This window comes from Onychostoma macrolepis, chromosome 01 (assembly GCF_012432095.1).
Source record: "Onychostoma macrolepis isolate SWU-2019 chromosome 01, ASM1243209v1, whole genome shotgun sequence".
Taxonomy (NCBI): domain Eukaryota; kingdom Metazoa; phylum Chordata; class Actinopteri; order Cypriniformes; family Cyprinidae; genus Onychostoma; species Onychostoma macrolepis.
Window position 1 is genome coordinate 40,692,760 of NC_081155.1, and position 17,893 is coordinate 40,710,652.

General features: G+C 34.9%; 1 protein-coding gene across 4 annotated transcripts in view; it reads right to left on the reverse strand.

The window, feature by feature from the left end:
- Positions 1–6,369: 6,369 nt before the first annotated feature.
- Positions 6,370–17,893, reverse strand: part of erbb4a (erb-b2 receptor tyrosine kinase 4a) — a 201,640-nt gene continuing 190,116 nt past the window's right edge. For 2 of the 4 annotated variants that reach the window (XM_058775155.1, XM_058775173.1), the window contains 7 exons: positions 17,000–17,155; positions 16,648–16,723; positions 15,674–15,820; positions 14,762–14,859; positions 14,474–14,644; positions 11,529–11,826; positions 6,370–9,610 (listed from right to left, as the gene is read on the reverse strand). In XM_058775155.1, coding sequence (XP_058631138.1) covers positions 8,751–9,610; positions 11,529–11,826; positions 14,474–14,644; positions 14,762–14,859; positions 15,674–15,820; positions 16,648–16,723; positions 17,000–17,155 — 1,806 coding nt within the window. In that variant the 3' untranslated portion in view covers positions 6,370–8,750. The remainder of the gene's footprint in view (positions 9,611–11,528; positions 11,827–14,473; positions 14,645–14,761; positions 14,860–15,673; positions 15,821–16,647; positions 16,724–16,999; positions 17,156–17,893) is intronic. The other 2 variants (XR_009271269.1, XR_009271268.1) reach the window with 2 other exon arrangements.

The window sequence follows — 17,893 nt, forward strand, 5'->3', positions numbered from 1 at the left end:
ACCATTCCTTCACACAGAATCTCTCCAGATCCTTCAGATTCACAGCTTCTTCTCTTCAGTTCAGAAGATTTCTAACAGAGGCAGTCAGGTTTAGGTTTTTTATCTGTTGATATTTGATAGAATCCATGATGTCATGCATCTGGACAAGATGTCCAGGACCTCATCTAGTGGGGTTGCTACCAAAAATATTTTTTAGTTTCATCTGACCATAGAAGCCAGTGCTATTTGAAGTTCCAGTCGTGTCTGATAACTGAATATGCTGGAGTTTGTTTTTGGATGAGCGAGGAGAATTTTTCTTGAAACCCTCCCAAACAACATTTGGTTATGTTGGGGCTGTCTGATTTTTTTAGGCTTTCTTACCCCAAGACTCAACTAATCTCTGCAATTCTCCAGCTGTGTTCCTTGGAGAGTCTTTAACCACTCAAACTCTCCTTCTCACCGTGCATTAGGACGATATTGACACACGTTCTCTTCCAGGCAGATTTGTAACATCTTTAGTTGATTGGAACCACTTAATTATTGCCCTGATGGTGAAATTGGAGATTTTCAATACTTTAGTTATTTTCTTACACACTGTAAAAAAAATAAAAAATAAAAAAAACGGTTGAGAAAACTTAAAAGTTTAAGGCAACCAGCTTAAGGACATTTTTGAGTTTTCTCAACTTGTTGTATTCAGTTTATACAACAAAAAGTTGAGAAAACTCAAAAAGCTGCTGAAGCTGGTTTCCTTGAACTTTTAAACTTTTTATTTTATTTATTTTTATTTTTTTTAACAGTGCAGCCACTTTCTATTTTGTGAAGCTCAACAATCGTGTTCTGCACATCAGAACTGTATTCTTTGGTTTCACTTCTTGTGATGGATAATTAAGGGAATTTGGCCTTTGTGTTTCTCATATTTATAATCCTGTGGAACAGGAAGTGGCTGGACAATTCCATGCTCCTAGTCACCCTGGTGTGCTAAAAAATAAAAACAATATTGGGAATATACTTTTACTCATAAGAATTTCTAGGGGTGCCAATAATTGTGGCCAAAATGCATTGGAGAAAAACATTTATTTTGTCGTGAGATTTTCTCCCCACTTTCAGTTGTTTTACTTCAATGAAAGGTTAGAATGTTTGTGATTTTTTTGAATGAAAGATCCAAAAATGCAAATTTATTTTCATAGCCTTTGCTCATATTTACCAAGAGTGCCAATATTAATGGAGGGCACTGTACACACGCAAGCACGCACACACACACACACACACACACACACACAATTTATTTATTTGGATTATTATTTACACATGAGTTCACTATTAGTAGTAGTAGTAGTAGTAGTAGTATGTGTGTTCATTTTTGTGTTCAACAGCACCAACATAAATAATAATAATATTAATAATTATTATTATTAAAATCTGGGCCAATATATTAATTTTAAAGAATACATTTATTAATAATTAATCAACTTACAATTGTTAACTAATAATACTATTTCTTCTTCTTATATATTATTATTAGTATTATTTATACATGATCCCACTTTTGGACCTTAATTTGATTGTTTAAACAGAACATAGATTTTTAGTGAGTGTTGCCATGCACAAGACCTTGAATGTGTCTTTATATTTGCTGGTAAGAGTCTCAGAGGAAGAGATCTGTGGTAGTATCTTGTTCTTTCCACACACACACGTGCACACACAGATCCACAGAGAGTGAATCTGATTAATTGGTCTGACTGGGTTTGGAAATGTTGTTGTGGCCGTGGCACACCAGGGAGAAGCAGCACTGACCGCACAACTGACTCACACACACATCCACACAAGAAAACAGCTCATTTCAAACACTTCCTGGACTCCACTGCGAGAGTCTCTCACTGTCTCTCATTAATAATACAGCTTCAGCACAGTTTCACCTTGCCAGGAGGAAAGTGTTTCATCACGGTGGGTGGTACTAAAGGAAAACACAGGGGAGCAGATCTGTGTTTGCATTTGAGTGTGAGGACACAGACAAGTTCTCCAAAGCACCGGCCGACAGCTTGAATGTCACTTCACTACATCAGGTTTAGTTCTCTTATAGTATTTAAGTAGTATAATTTCATATGGCGCTGTCATATATTTTACATGGACCTTTCAGCCAGCATTCTATGATTAACAATTAGTAATAATAGACCACGGTTCACCAAAAACAAATATTCTGTCAAAATTACTCATGCCGCCTTCTTTTTTTTTTTAACACAAAATAAGATATTTAGAAGAAAGTTTAATTGGTAGTTTGATGTTTCGTTAAATCTGGTCCACTTATCCACTGGTCCAATAATTTAAATTTTAAATATGAAAACTTAAATAATATTAAATATTTCTCTAAATCAATCAATCAAATTTATTTTGTTTGTTTGATGTTGCTTAAACCTGAAATACTAAAATAACTTTAATAATAATAATAATAATCTGTATCACCATGTCTATGTATGAACTTCTCCAATTATTTAATTAGATGGTTATTTAAAGCTGGACATACAGATTTAAACCATTGTTTTATCACAGTGCTTGATTGACATGTGAATAAACAGTCCTTTGATGCTTTTTAAGTATTCAACTGCATAAGCATTTGCTGTATGCATGCAGTGTAGTCTCATGCAATTCCAACCATCTTCAGACGTGCATAAAAAAAAGTTCCCATTTACACTTGTATTTAGCATTGTTTATATCTAGCTTAATACAGTGTAAACTGGGCCTAAAACAGATCCAGCTCAGCATTGTTCACACTGCGGCTTTGAATTGTGTTTGCGTTGAAACCTCACTTTTGCTGTAAATGGATTTTAAAGAGAAATAAAGTTAACATAAAACTAGACCAAAAATGTCTATTTTTGGGCTTGCACAGAGCTTTTACTCTGAATGACACGCTTGTCTAATTCTTTACAATGTCTCAGTTGCTTAAACTCCTCCTTCACTAAAACACATTCCCGTCTGCTCTCCCCTCTAATCCAATTTCTTACTATTGTGAGTGAATAGCACATCAAACTCCCTACTGAGGGCATAAAGCACAGTCATGATGGTTTCTCAGAACCTCCTTTTGAAGAGCCAGTAATCCAAGGTCACACATCATCACCCCTACCTCCTCACACAGAGCTTTATGTGCCTTTAAACTCGGGGAAACAGCAGCGATATTTCTGCTGCAAAGTGACTGCTGTGCTCTTACTGTCACATACATGGAGCGCACGCTTTTACAGACAAACACACACACACACACACGCACTGTCCCAAAGCCCAGTAGAAGTGTGGGGATTTAACACATTTAGTACCATTCGAATATTCAAATAAGAAAACTACATGACAACACTTTCCACATAAGTTACTTGATTTTGGTATATGGTGGCCAAAATTATTAGAACACTAGTATTTTCACCAGCTAAAAAAAAAAATGGTTCTATCTTTTGCTGTAGTCTAAATCCAGAAGAACTGTGGCGACTTCTCCAAGATGCTTTACAGGTAGGTTTCTTGAATAAACAGAAATAGTAAAAAGAAAAATAAAGAAATGAAAATGACAAAAGAACATAAAATTTACTAAAACAAAAAGAAAAATGAAAACTGAAATACTAAAACTAAACTTAAAATTAAAATGTTACAACTAAAAATGAAGTAAATAAAATAAATAATATAAAATAAATAATTCAAATATGAATAAATAGTATAATTATAATTATGCTGAAATAAAAGCTAAACATAAATATTTAAAATGACAAAAGCACATGATAAAATTACTAAAACAAAACTAAATATGAAAACTAAAATATTAAAACTAAAAACAAAATAAAATAAAATAAAAATATGAATAAATAGTATAATTGTGCTGAAATAAAGGAAAGTTAAACAGAAATATTTAAAATTACAAAAGCACGACAAAACTACTAAAATAAAAATGAAATATGAAATATTTAAAACTAAATGAAAAGTTAAAATACTAAGGCAAAAAATAAGTCAATAAAATAATAATAAAATATGAAGAAAAAAAAACTAAATATTAATAAACACTGTAATATTACAGTACATTAATACTAAAATTGCCTTGTCGCAATACCATGCCATTATTCTTCAAAATTTGGTCAAAAAATAGGTTATTTTATAAGTTGTCATTGTTTTGATGCATCAGGAGCATGCATGGGATGCCTAAACATGCTAGATAGGCCATGTACTAGGTTTTGGATAAGCTCCACAGTTTCTCATTCATCTAGAATTCCCTCTCTCCCTAATCACTTCACACAGCTGCCACTTTTAAACACACGCTCATTTATTTCAGGTCACCAACACAAAAGGAGACATTTAAAAGGACAAATGCCGGCACTGCGCATGAAGATCATCATACACAATGTACAGAGCGAGACAGGAATGTCTCACTAACTGATCCTGTCAAATAAACACACATCACTGGAGCACAGGACAAGTTATGGAGCGCTCAGACCTTGAACCCTGCGTATGGGGTTATATATTGCAATAATAATGGTGCCATTTGTCTTCACTGGAAATCACTGTAGCTATGACATTTTGGTAGGAACCATGGATAGTATGGTGCAATGTTGTGATGCTGGAATAGAGAGGACAAAGACAAACATCCACAGGCATTTATACTTCGATAGGAACACCATGGGTTGAGGTAAACCTCCATGTGCTGACAGTTTGATTCATTTACTGTCTCTGTCTAGATGGAATAAAGTCTCCATGCGCAGAGATCAGTGAGCTAAAACAATCTACCTCCTTCACACTAGTTATTTGTCTTATGAACAAAAGAGACAGGAATGAAACGCTACGCTACTGCAGTCTGGGAGACAGACCATAATGTTTTGAAAAATATAAGCAAGATTGAGGGAAACTGAAACGGAATGTGTTATTTATAATGTTGCCTTCGTGGAAAAGTATTTTATCAGCATTATATATATATATATATATATATATATATATATACACACACACACACACACACACATACATATAGACATACATATATACATAGTCTGGATAAGTCTTAAAGGGATAGTTCACCCAAAAATAAAAATTCTGTCATCATTTACTCACCCTCAAGTAGTTCCAGACCTGTATGAATTTCTTTGTTCTGTCGAACACAAAGGAAGATATTTTGAAGAAAGTTTGTAACCAGGCTGTTTTGGGGCAACATTGACTTCCATAGTAGGAAAAAATAAAAATAAAAATACTATGGAAGTCAATGGTGCCCCAGAACTGCTCTGTTTCCCACATTCTTCAGAATATCTTCCTTTGTGTTCAGCAGAACAAAGACATTCATACAGGTTTGGAACTACTGGAGGGTGAGTAAATGATGACAGAATTTTTATTTTTGGGTGAGCTATCCCTTTAATGTTAATGACAAAATTTCATTTTTGGGTGTTGGGTGTTACAAAAAATAAAAATAGTTCACCCCCAAAATGGAAATTTGTTGAAAGCTTATTCAACCTCAGGCCATCCAAGATGTAAATTAGTTCAGACTACATTATTTTTTTGTCGGTTACAAATTATGCGATTTTCACTCCTAAAATCTTGTCATGAGCAAGAAACATGTCAGACTACACATTGCTACCTGACCATTCATGGCGCTGGTTGTCGTCCACTATGACACACCATTGTCTTTTACGAATCCCCAAGACATCCTACGTCAAGCAGATCGTGTCAAAACCGGGCTAAAATTGTGTAGTCTGAACCAGGCTTTATCGGAACAGATTTGGAGAAATGTAGCATTACATCACTTTCTCACCAATGGATCCTCTGCCGTGAATGGGTGCCGTCAAAACAGCTCACAATAATTTGATGGGTCATTTGTTTCTTACAAACACATAGTTTTTCACTTTACAAGATTTTAATTGATGGACTGGAGTGGCGTGGATTAATTGTGGATTATTGTGTTTTTAACAGCTGTTTACATTCTCATTCTGACGGCACCCATTCCCTGCAAAGTATCCATTGGTGAGCAAGTAATGCAATACTAATTTATTTAAAATCTGTTCTGATGAAGAAACAAACTCATCTACATCTTGGACAACCTGAGGACGAGTAAATTGACAGCAAATTTTAATTTTTGGGTGAACTTTTCCTTTAATTAAAGATCATTTTCCATTCCAATAGCTTCCTAATTATCAGTTCAAACAATAGTAATTAAAAAAAAAAAAGTTGCTGAAGCAGCAAAAATATGAATCTAACTTACTGGCAAATCCGATTCGATAGCACCACAATACTTGTTTGTAAGGGCAAGTTCAGACATGATGGATTACAGCTGAAAAGTGTAGTGAACAAGCTGGTGCTCGTACCATGCAACAATAAAAGACCCTCACATCTCAGACTCTAGGAACTTAAGAACAAGTTCAAAATCTCAAACAAGACCTTTATTGTGTCATTCCATCAAATAGAATTACAACAGGGATGAGATGCATCTTTTGAAATAGCCTCAAAACAAACAAAAGTACAAGGCAATGAAGAGAATGAAACAGAAAAGCCAAACAAATCTAGCTACATCTCCAATGGCGGTTCAGTCGAAAGCAAATCAAAGTCTCATAATTTCAGCATGGTATGTTTAGGACCAAATTTGCACAGTCACAACTTCTTATCTGATAAGACACTCTGACATAATTAATGACAAACGCCCATTACAGTTTATAAAACATATGAACAGTTTCTCCCTGGCCACAATACGGTCACACTCTCACTGAGAGCAGGATGCATTTCAGACAAAAGTATTTTCTGTCACAGTACATTGAAAAATTCTCCATTGGAGATCAGTAGTTTGAGTTTGTATTGTGCCCTCCATATCACCTGTAATATTGCCTTCCAAAATATATCGATCTTGCCGTTAAATTCATTACTAGATGAATTAAATACAACAACATATTTTCAATACATGGTTCCAGCACTGGGTGAGTCTATTTGCACATGGGTGGCTCAGTAGTAGTAAATATTCAAATTGGTTTCACATATTTACAGCGGTTAAAGATTCCAGGTCAAATCACTCCATTGACACGTCCACCGATGCTTTTGTGCCACTGAGGAAGGCACTTATTTCCCGTTAGCTCAAGAAGCTGGTATGGCTGCCCATGTGCTCTTTCTCTGCCTGTGTATCAGATTTGTTAATAATTCCAATATATGAGTACAAAACTGGGGGAAATTGGTAAGATCTTTAAAAAACATGAAGAACTGAATGACTGAAAATAAATAGTAGTATAGTCTATTAATAAATCCACTACAGTACAAGAAGATGCACCAATTTACAATCCACACCATTGTCTCATTCACATAAGAGTTACTGTACCCCAGTTTTCTTGAGGACAATCCTTGATTCGTAATGCATCCGTGTCCTTCAGTCAAGAAAATTGAAGAGAATATAGCTTACGGCATCAACAGCAACAATACAAGATGGATGGAAAGTAGTCAAAAAGACAGCTGGTCTAAACCACAAAGAAACGATATTGAAGTCCATTTCCTTTCGAAAAAACACAAGAGGATGTGTGATATCTTGTTTTTCCTTACCTTCCTTACCCAGTTTCCACAATGTCATGATGCACAGAAGTGTAGGAGAATCAGTCAGAAGTGAGAATTAAAGGGTTAGTTTGCACAAAAATGAATATTCTTTCATCATTTAACCCATAAAAGCACATAAGACTTCATATTTGAAACACAAAATAAGATATTTTAAATGAAACCTGAGATATTTCTGTCCCATCACCAAAACATACAGAGATCGTAAAAGAAATCCATATAAAGAGGTTTAAAGAGATCTTCTGCAGAGACACAATTGTTTAATTTGATGATTTAGTTTAGGCATTTATTCACATATAAACACTGATCAATGCGCATAGAGCACATCAAATATGGTAAATGGAAGCTCAACCGTACTTGCTTGACACGTGAGAACAAACAATTCATATGGATTTGTTTTACGATGTCTTTATGAACTTTTTGAAAGTTTTGTTGTGTCATTTATGTAAAGTGCATTTTTATTCTGGTCTAATCGAAAATCATGGTTTCCGGTTCTGGTTTGTCTGAAAGCAAATAAATAAATAAATAAATAAATAATAAAACAAAAAAAAAACAATTTTGCTTGAAAAAAATATTTGTATGACACCAGAGTGGTTATGTGCAGAACACATACTAGATATAGCATATACATGTACATATTAACATACACATATACCTATACAGAGAGAGAGAGAGAGAGAGAGAGAGAGAGAGAGAGAGAGAGAGAGTCTCTTTACTTGGTATGAATGTAAATTTTTGGTCTTTGGTAAAAAAATATTTTTCATTAATATTGAATCAAAATTTAAGGTTTTACCAAACCACAAATATATGTCTTGAGGAAAACATAATACATTTGTCTGTAACCAGAGTTTTTTTTTTTTCTTCTCAGTACAATGGACTTTCAGTGGAGGGACATAAATCACTCAGGCTTCATTAAAAAATTATCTTCATTTGTGTTTAAAAGTATTTTAAGTTTGGAGTGACATGAGGGAGGATAAATGATGACAGAATGTCCATTTTTGGTTTACACTTTCCCTTTAAAGGATGCACATCTGATTACATTCTGATTTGTTGGAATAGAAAAGATGGAATAGCTTTTGGAATAGTTTAGAGGCACTTTGGTTGATCAATTTTCCCTTTAAAGTCTGATAAGTCTCCTTCAGTAATTCCTGAAGCTGGGAGTTTTCCTGTTCTTCAGTAATTCCAAATTAGCATACAATGCTGGTAGAAGAATCTGGCTCTCTAGAACTGCGGCTTTACACCACTGTATTCCTGTGCCGGTAGGGTGGAGGTGGCAGAACCGTTCCCGGTCTCTTGTTAAACTCGGAAAGATACTCAGGGTTGTCAGCCACGGCGATGCGACTTCGGATGCTGTGCCTGTAGAGATGTTTGCTTTTGCACACTTGAGTTGGATCTTGAGGGTTTGGTTGGGTCACCTTGGGCGGTAGACTATGCTGCCAGTAGTCAGGATTATCAAAATTCTTCTTTGACTTCCTGTCGACCATTACGGTCCCAGAATGCCCCGTTTGAAGCATGTTACCCGGATAGACAAGGTGGCCGGGAAGGCCGGATATACTTTTACTGGTGACTGCAGATTTCACCACTTGAGCCGGATGGGTTGAAGAGGCCGACTGACTCGCCAGACAAGGTTGGATCTGTTGGCTGACGAGGGAGATTTGGGTTAATAAGGAGGGATTGCCAGACATGCTGGAGGAATTGGATTCGGCACCGTGTGACGACTGGGAATGCTGGCCATTTTGGCTCATCGATCTTGTCTGGGGGGGCTGAACAGGTGGAACAGCGAAATGAACATGTGTTCCCTGGCCATGGTGGTGGGCTTTCCCAGTTTGTGTCGAGAGGATAACGTGGCTACTTGCGGTGTTGGCTGCTGTTGTCATCTGTAGGGGGATGGAAGCTCCATTTTTCCTCATAATCTCCTGGTTCATCCCACTATTGTTGTTGTATGTGTTGAGGTAAAGGGGTTCGTTGATGTACTCATCCTCACCCTTGGGTTTTCTATCAGGGGTGCTGTGGTAACCCGGGTTGTCCAGTGCAGTGATATTTCCATTTTTCCGCTGGTTTACAAAAGGATTCTCCTCGATAGGACTAAGATGGTCTGTAGACACAAAAGACAATGAAAATAGAATGACAAAAGCTCAATACTGTATATAGAATCATTGCCATTCACCACTAATATTTATTGAAGCAGTATACACTAGATTTACACTAGTAGCAGACATCAGTGTTATGTTAGTATTAATCATATACCATTACAGTATCTATAATATATATATATATATATATATATATATAGTTATTGTTGTTATTTTGTAATATTTCAATATGTCATTATGTCATAAATACTAATGTTTAATATTTAGTTTTTTTCATTCATTCATTCATTCGTTTATTTATGGTTTTAGTAACTTTATTAACTTACTTACTGCTGGTATTAATCGTAATTATGTAAGATTAATTTTTACCTTATTCAAGAAGTCATGTAAAGAAATTAACCACAATTTTCTAGCTTCCATAAATCTAAACAAGATATATGCTTGTATTAATCAGAATTTTGGGTCATGTAAACACCCTAGTCAGCATAAATGTTAGTAGAATGTCTAAAGTGGACTATTGAAATAAAGTGTTACCTAAATCACCTCATAAATCGAGCACTCGTGAATCAGTGAATATACAAAAAATATAATTTTGAGTGATTATACAGACAGAACTACTGAAGAATCACGTTTTTTTGGAGCGAAGAGAACACTGTGGCCCACATTTGTACAAATCTCATGACCTACATTTTATAATTCATTACATTCTTGTGTGTTATTGTTCAGGAAATGAATGAGAATTAATGAGCTGATTAAATTACTGTTCGCATAATAAATATGCAGTATAATAAATGAGCAATGTCTCTAGTATTTCCAGAAGAGAACATCAGTGTTAGTTTATTCGAATATGCTGATTACATGTGCACAGAAATATTCATTCAGCTGTGGAGTATGTGAACATCTTCAGAATAAAGGCTTAATTATTTAAATATGGTCACCAAAAGTAGCAACACCACTTTCTTAGCTACATTTTTTCAGTATGATAGTAGCTGTTTTCAAATTAAAGTAGCTTTACCAGTAAGACGTTTATTCAAATAGCGGTATAGAACGACAGCAAGCTACATTGATTTTTTGTCGCATTATATTGCACATTAAGCATTTTAAATCTGCAGTCTAAAGCAATAATGTCCTAGTTAGGATTAGTAAATTTGTTAGTAAACATGTCATGTCATGTGACTGGAATAAAGGCTGCAAATAAATGAATGAATAAATAAAATCAGCTTTACCATCGCATGAATAAATTAATTTTTTTAAATGTATGAAAACAATTAACAGTTATTTTAAATTGTAAAAATATTTTACAATATTACTGTTTTGACTATTTTAATCAAATGCAGCATTGGCGAGCATTAAATTCTTATCTTTTTTTTTTTTTTTTCAAAAACACATTTTACTGACCCCAAATGTTTGAATGGCAATATGGTATTCTTAAATATCTATAGTTAGCTTCTTTGTGTTAATAACATATAACCTTCTGGCTGTAGTTTAACTACTGATATTAGCATAAAAACAGTGAGTAGCCTACTTGTAGTTAACCACCCACAATTCATTGGCACTCTTTAGTTTGAGGCCTCTTGAGGTGAAGGATGAGACATTTAACTACTGCCAAAATTTGTAATGGAGGAACTCAGAATCTATTGATTTATCATCCTACTCAACCCACCACACTGGATTAATGTTTTACTCCAGACACCCTTTTTTTTTAAACTATCTGAGGTTGAAATGGAATGACTGTGATATTATCGACCATAGAATGTGTAATAAAAGACTTTCAGAGGTGATTTACACCAAACTAATTCATGTATACCCAGAAGCAACATTCACATGCCCCCTCATATTTTTGTGCCAAGTGGATTTTGAATGCAACTCCTCAAAAAGGACATTGAATATTTCAAATAGCTGTATTTTTTTTTATTTTACCTGAGGCTGATTTGTTCATAGGGCTAATGTAACCATCTTCACCAGTGGTCTTCTGATTCCTTTCTCCGAAAAAGACAGTTGGGTCTGCGCTGTAGCGCTGGCCGTCGCAGTCGTCTCCAGCGGACATGGGCTGTTTTTTCAAGCTCCCATTACAGTGTTGTTCCTCAAGGGCACCGAGACCTGCACCTTGTGTGCTTAGAGGAATGAAGACGCCACTCACTGTACCAGAAGTATCATGGGAACAAGCTCCCATCCCGTCTTCTGGGCTAAAAACTCTTTCACGACACTTCAGTTGCATCTATATGGGGGAACAAAAATAAAATTGATGAATTATACACCTTCCTCAATCATTCAGCAATCATTTAGGTGTCTAAATCTTCAGTTTTATAATGATAGTGCTCAATTGAAAACAAAAAGGTGGTTGAAAATTGTAGGGGGTGTCACTGCTAGAAAATAAAATTTTGTACTAAAACAAGAAAAGATAGGATAGGATATCTGAGTGCATGTGGGAAGATGTGTTTTTGTCTCTCTCATGTCGTCCAAATGCAAGTGGTGTTGATCCAGGGTTAAAAAAGACTATGGGAACTCTTAAAAAAATAATAATAAATTAAAAAAAATCAGTGGGATGATGGCAAGTTTCATTACAGGTGAAACTAAAGGTTCCAGGAACAAACAGAATTGCAAAAATAGTGATTATTTCCAAAATAAGGGGTCAAGGTTTCGCTGGTTAGTATTAGAGTAAATAAGTGAAATGAAAGCCAGAACTGTTTTCCCTTAATGATTCTGTAACCATTTTTCTTTAAGGAATGTTTTTTTTCTTTTGCCAAAATTTACTGAAAGTTTACTCACCCTCAGGCCATCCAAGATGCAGATGAGTTTGTTTCTTCATTGGAATATATTTGGAGAAATTATGCATTACATCACTTACTCACCAATGGATCAATGCAGTGAATGGGTGCCATCAGAATGAGAGTCCAAACAGATGATAAAAACATCACAATAATAGTCTACAATTAATCCACACCATTCCAGTCCAGCAATTAACATCTTGAAAAGCTGTGTGTTTGTAAGAAACAAATCCATCAAGACTTTTTTAACTTTAAACTGTTGCTTCTGGCCAAAATATGAGTACATGATGCATAATAAAGCTTCATCCAGTGAAAAAGTCAATCCCTTGTTGTCCTTTCCACTAACATATTTGTATAAAATTGTTTTGGAATGTTTTCATCAATAAACTGCTTAATAAACTGCTTGATCTGTGCATATTTCACATATAATTCAGACAACTTTTTCAGACAACTGGATTACCTGTGGATTATTGTGGTGATTTATCAGCTGCTTGGACTCTCATTCTGATGGCACCCATTCACTGCAGAGGATCCATTGGTGAGCAATTGATGTGATGCTAAATTTCTCTAACTCCGTTTCAATGAAGAAAAACTCTCTCTCATCCTGGATGACCCGAGGCTGAGTACATTTTCAGCAAATTTTCATTTTCTGTCTGCCCAATTGTGTTCCCATAAGCAAAGATGACTAACTAAACAACTTCCACTGACATGAATGGGAATGCTTCTGGATAATTACTGTAAGTATAGTTCTTTTTGCTTCAAAGCAGGTTTTCCAAACACTACCACCCCTTCTGTCTTCCCCATCTGCCTTTAATTGGACAAACTAGTTCATTCCTTATTAAACAGCTGTTAAACAGATAGTCCTGACCCTAAACTCATAGCACTAGTCAACAACCAGAGATAACCAAGCTAAATTTCTACAAACCCTCAAGTGTGTACACTCATCTGGGAAGTTAACATATACATTTAATACAATTTTGATATATTTTACTTTAATTTATAGAACGGTTAGTTCAAGTCCTTGATTCTGATTCGTTGTGTGATTGGTCAACAGCTGCGTTTCAATTACGATAAAGCACAGCTATGACTGCTTCACCCAACGGTTCTGTGTATCGCCTCCTTAGCAACATAAACAATCAATATAGCATCAAAACCATTGCATGTATTAAGTATTTCAGCATAATAAAACTATTTTTCTGTTACAAGTGTGGTACTGTATGTCCATTAATTTACACCATAATGATGTTTGTTAACTTACACTGTGCCGCAAATTGGTCTGTTTTAAACTAAAAGACAGAAAGCAGACATTTTCTCTGTTGAGAGATAAGTAGATGTATGTGTCTGAGAAAATACCATATATGGTGTAAAAAAAAAATAATAATAAAAATAAATACAAATAAAATGACACAGCAGTTGGTAACTGTACCTATTCTCTGTCTTTATTTGAACTCCCTAAGATAAGGCATGTTACACAGGAACATTCTCTTGCCATTTATTGTTGTTATCTTTTTAGCGGAAGGACTGCATTTAATGAATTTACTTCAAAAAAGTGTCAAATTAATAGCCTACATAGATTTTTGGTTTGAATATTTGCTTCACGTTGTGCTTAACAATGCCCTTCAGCCATGATTTATTCACAATACAGCATGGCTTCTCGTGCCTTATTTCTTACATATTTTATACTGATTTCTGAAGGATCATGTGACACTGAAGATTGGATTAATGGTTGCTGAAAATTCAGCTTTGCATCACAGGAATAAATTACATTCTAAAATATATTCAACTAGAAAACTTATTTTAAATTGAAAAAAAAAAAAAATAATAATAATAATAATACATTCACAATATTACAATTTGTATTGTATTTTTGATGAAATAAATGCAGCCTTGGTGAACATAAGATACTTTTTTCAAAAACATTTAAAAATCATAATTATTCCAAAGTTTTGACATGTAGTGTACAATAAAATAAATAAATAATTAAGTAAAAACAAAAAAGATTCAAAAGCCTCACCTCAAAATAACTTGCACTGCATTCATGGTATACATTATCACTTCATGAAGAGAACTGTAAAGAAAGCAAAAAGCTATTCTTACCCTACTGGTATCCATTGGTGGTCTTGATGTGTAAGAAGAGGTAGCGATATTGAAGGTCTGAGGAACCAAGTACTCCTCAGCATCCATCAGGTCATCCAGCTCCTCCTCATCTAGAAGACTCTGGAAGAACTTACTGTGGTTGGGGCTGGGCAGCTTCATGCGATCGTCCCCCTGAGAGCAGAAATGACACCATCACTCTCTGCGATCACTTTGAGTTAAATGGGTGGTGTAGGACAAAAGTATTGATTTTCAAGGTGATATGTAATACAAAAATAGTCGTATTCTCACCTGTATGACGAGGTATCTCTGAGGGTCTCGTGCCATGCGGCTGAACTCTGCAGCGAGTTCTTTAAACCGAGGCCGACTATCAGCATCAATCATCCAGCCTGAAGGTGAAGACAGCAAGAAATGCCAAGTAGTAACTGCATTTGTCATATACACAGTTTTTATGGACAGTGCAATGCAGTTGCACAAATTCAGTCTTATTGTTTTTTTTTTTTGTTTTTTTTTGTACAAAGAGACAGACAGACAGACACACTGACAGATAAACAAACAGCCAGACCAAGAGTTTTAAAGAGATTTATGATAGATAGATAGATAGATAGATAGATAGATAGATAGATAGATGGATAGATGGATAGATGGATAGATGGATGATAGGCTCATTTGCATCTCATTGTTTTTTTTTTTGTTTTTTTTTCCACATCGGCATTAGAATTTGCCCCAAATTACTGAACTTCTTACGGTTCTATTATGTGTCTGAAAGGAAGTAACATGCCCTCACCTTGCAGCAGCCTGCTCCTTATTTCCTCCCAATTAATTTCCTTTCAGTTCCCACACTCAAACACATTATCCAAATGAGCAGCAATTACTCACGCAATCACACCACGTTTCATCTCCATCAATATTTCGCATTTCATTGTCCGTGGGGTTACAGATGTCACAGCGAGTAGAATCACAAACAACAGCTTACAGTCAAAATGTAATTAGAATTAATGGGTTCAATCCGCGTCTCATTTCATCTCTTTGTGTTTATTTGATTGAACCGGCTGAGAAACCCCAGCGCTCACCCACTGTCCACAAGACTGGCTGGCCAAACATGGCGAGCGGCTGGGCTAAAAGCCACATACGTATGTGTGCTAATGCCTTTCTGAAGCATTTGAGCTACTGATCACATTCAGGGTTCTACATAACACTCACATTTGACCATCACCATGTAGACGTCTATGGTGCAGATGGGCGGCTGGGGCAAACGCTCGCCCTTCTCCAAGATGTCTGGAATCTCACGTGTGGGAATCCCATCGTAGGGCTTTCCTCCAAACGTCATCAGCTCCCAGATAGTCACTCCTGAATGACAATATATAAAGTCAACACATCATGTTCTGTATTTAAAAAAGAAAACAAAGGCATTGTACTTTTCTATTACATTAAAAGTCATTCATTTTATTTTGTAATTATATCTTATTTTATTGTGCTTTTATTGCATGTTTTTATCTATCAATTATCAATACTATACTATCAAAATAGTTTTATTAAAATAAAAATATAGAAAAAAATATAATACATAATTAATTGAATTTGAATATACTGTATTATATCAAATATTACACAATGTACAGCAAATCTGCCATTTTAAAACTGCAAATATGTATAAAGATTCATATTTTAAGTGTATTTATATTATCTGTACTATATATTATATGTACTATTCATATATTATATCATATTCAGATTGTACCAATAGAGAAAAAAGTATTTTATGCTCACCAAAGCTTGCATTTATTAAAACAGTAATATTGTGAAATATTTTAGAATGTAAAATAATTGATTTCTATTTTAATGTACTTTAAAATGTAATTTTATTCAGGTGATTCAAAGCTGAATTTTCAGCATCATTACTCCAGTCTTCAGTGTCACATGATCCCTCAGAAATCATTTTAATATGCTGATTTGCTGCTCAAGAAACACTTCTTATTATTATCAATGCTGAAAACAGTTTAACATTTAAACTGGAAACATTTTTGTGGAAATCGCAGCACTTTTTTTTTTTTTTCTGCAAACAAAAATTATACATCTTTATTGTCAATTAATGCATTTTTGCTGAGTAAAAGTATTACGCTCTTTCAAACAAACAAAACTAAATAAAATAAACACTCTAAAAGTGTTTTACTCACCATAACTCCATACATCACTCTGATGTGTGAACTTTCTGTAATGAATGCACTCCAGGGCCATCCACTTGATTGGCATCTGCATAAAAGAGAATTCTCATCAGGATGTGATAATCTATATAGTAATGCAATCATGCATTAACCAAAAAAAAAAAAAATAATTAAAAATGATTAGAAATTAGAAATACAATCAAGCAACTACCATTCTCATAGATTAACACTGATTAATGGTTTAGTATCCAACCCACCATATAAATTACACAATAACTTAAAAATTAGTTCAATAATTCCAAACCATTCACATAGAAAGTTTTATGAATTTGTCAGAACCAGTGTGTCTCAGGTTCCCACTTACCTTCCCTCCATCTGAATTATACTCCTTTTCATCAGCATCCAGCAGTCGAGCAAGTCCAAAATCAGTGATCTTAATGTGGTTTGGAGATTTCACCAGGACGTTACGGGCTGCGAGGTCCCTGTGCACCAGCCGCCTCTCCTCCAGGTACATCATACCCTGCCAAAGAGGAGATCTGAGTGCTTCTATTCAAAAACACTATGATTATCATTACTATGAACCAAGATGTTATAGCAATAATGAAAAAAGTTTTATAGTGTTCCTGTAGTTATTGCTCATAAATCATCCTACCAAAAAATATTTTCTCTAGGATTCAATGTCTGGCCATGTGTTGTTTTTTTTGTTTTTGTTTTTTGTTTTTCTCCTTGTACAGCTACATTTTTCAGATCTTCACAAACATCCTTCCTTGTTTGTACCCAAACTGTGACAGTGTTTGGGTACAGAAAGATTGCACTTAAAACCAGTTCTTTTTACCAGAACCAGAAACATTAAAACTTGTAGAGAAACAGACGACATTGTGCAGTTATGAGAACAAATTGACACGTTTGAGAAACTCTGAAGACAGTAAATGTCCCTGTAAGTTGTTTCTTTTGCTGCTCATCTTTACTGTGAAAAAGATCGAAAGGAACAGTGATATAAAATTGTTTTCATTTCAGTCAGTAATATTTCACAGAAAAGAAAAGTGCAAAAATACACCCCAAGGGATAACAAAAACATGTCAAGGTGCAGAAGAAAAAAAAAAAAACATATGATGAGAATTATGATGGTAGAACTGGTCTGAATATTTCCAGTGTTTTTATTATGAATACAACATTCAACAGAAGACATCAACGACCATCAGGTTGTGTTCATAACTGTAAATGTCTGAAAAAAATGAGAAACATTTCTCTGTAATAC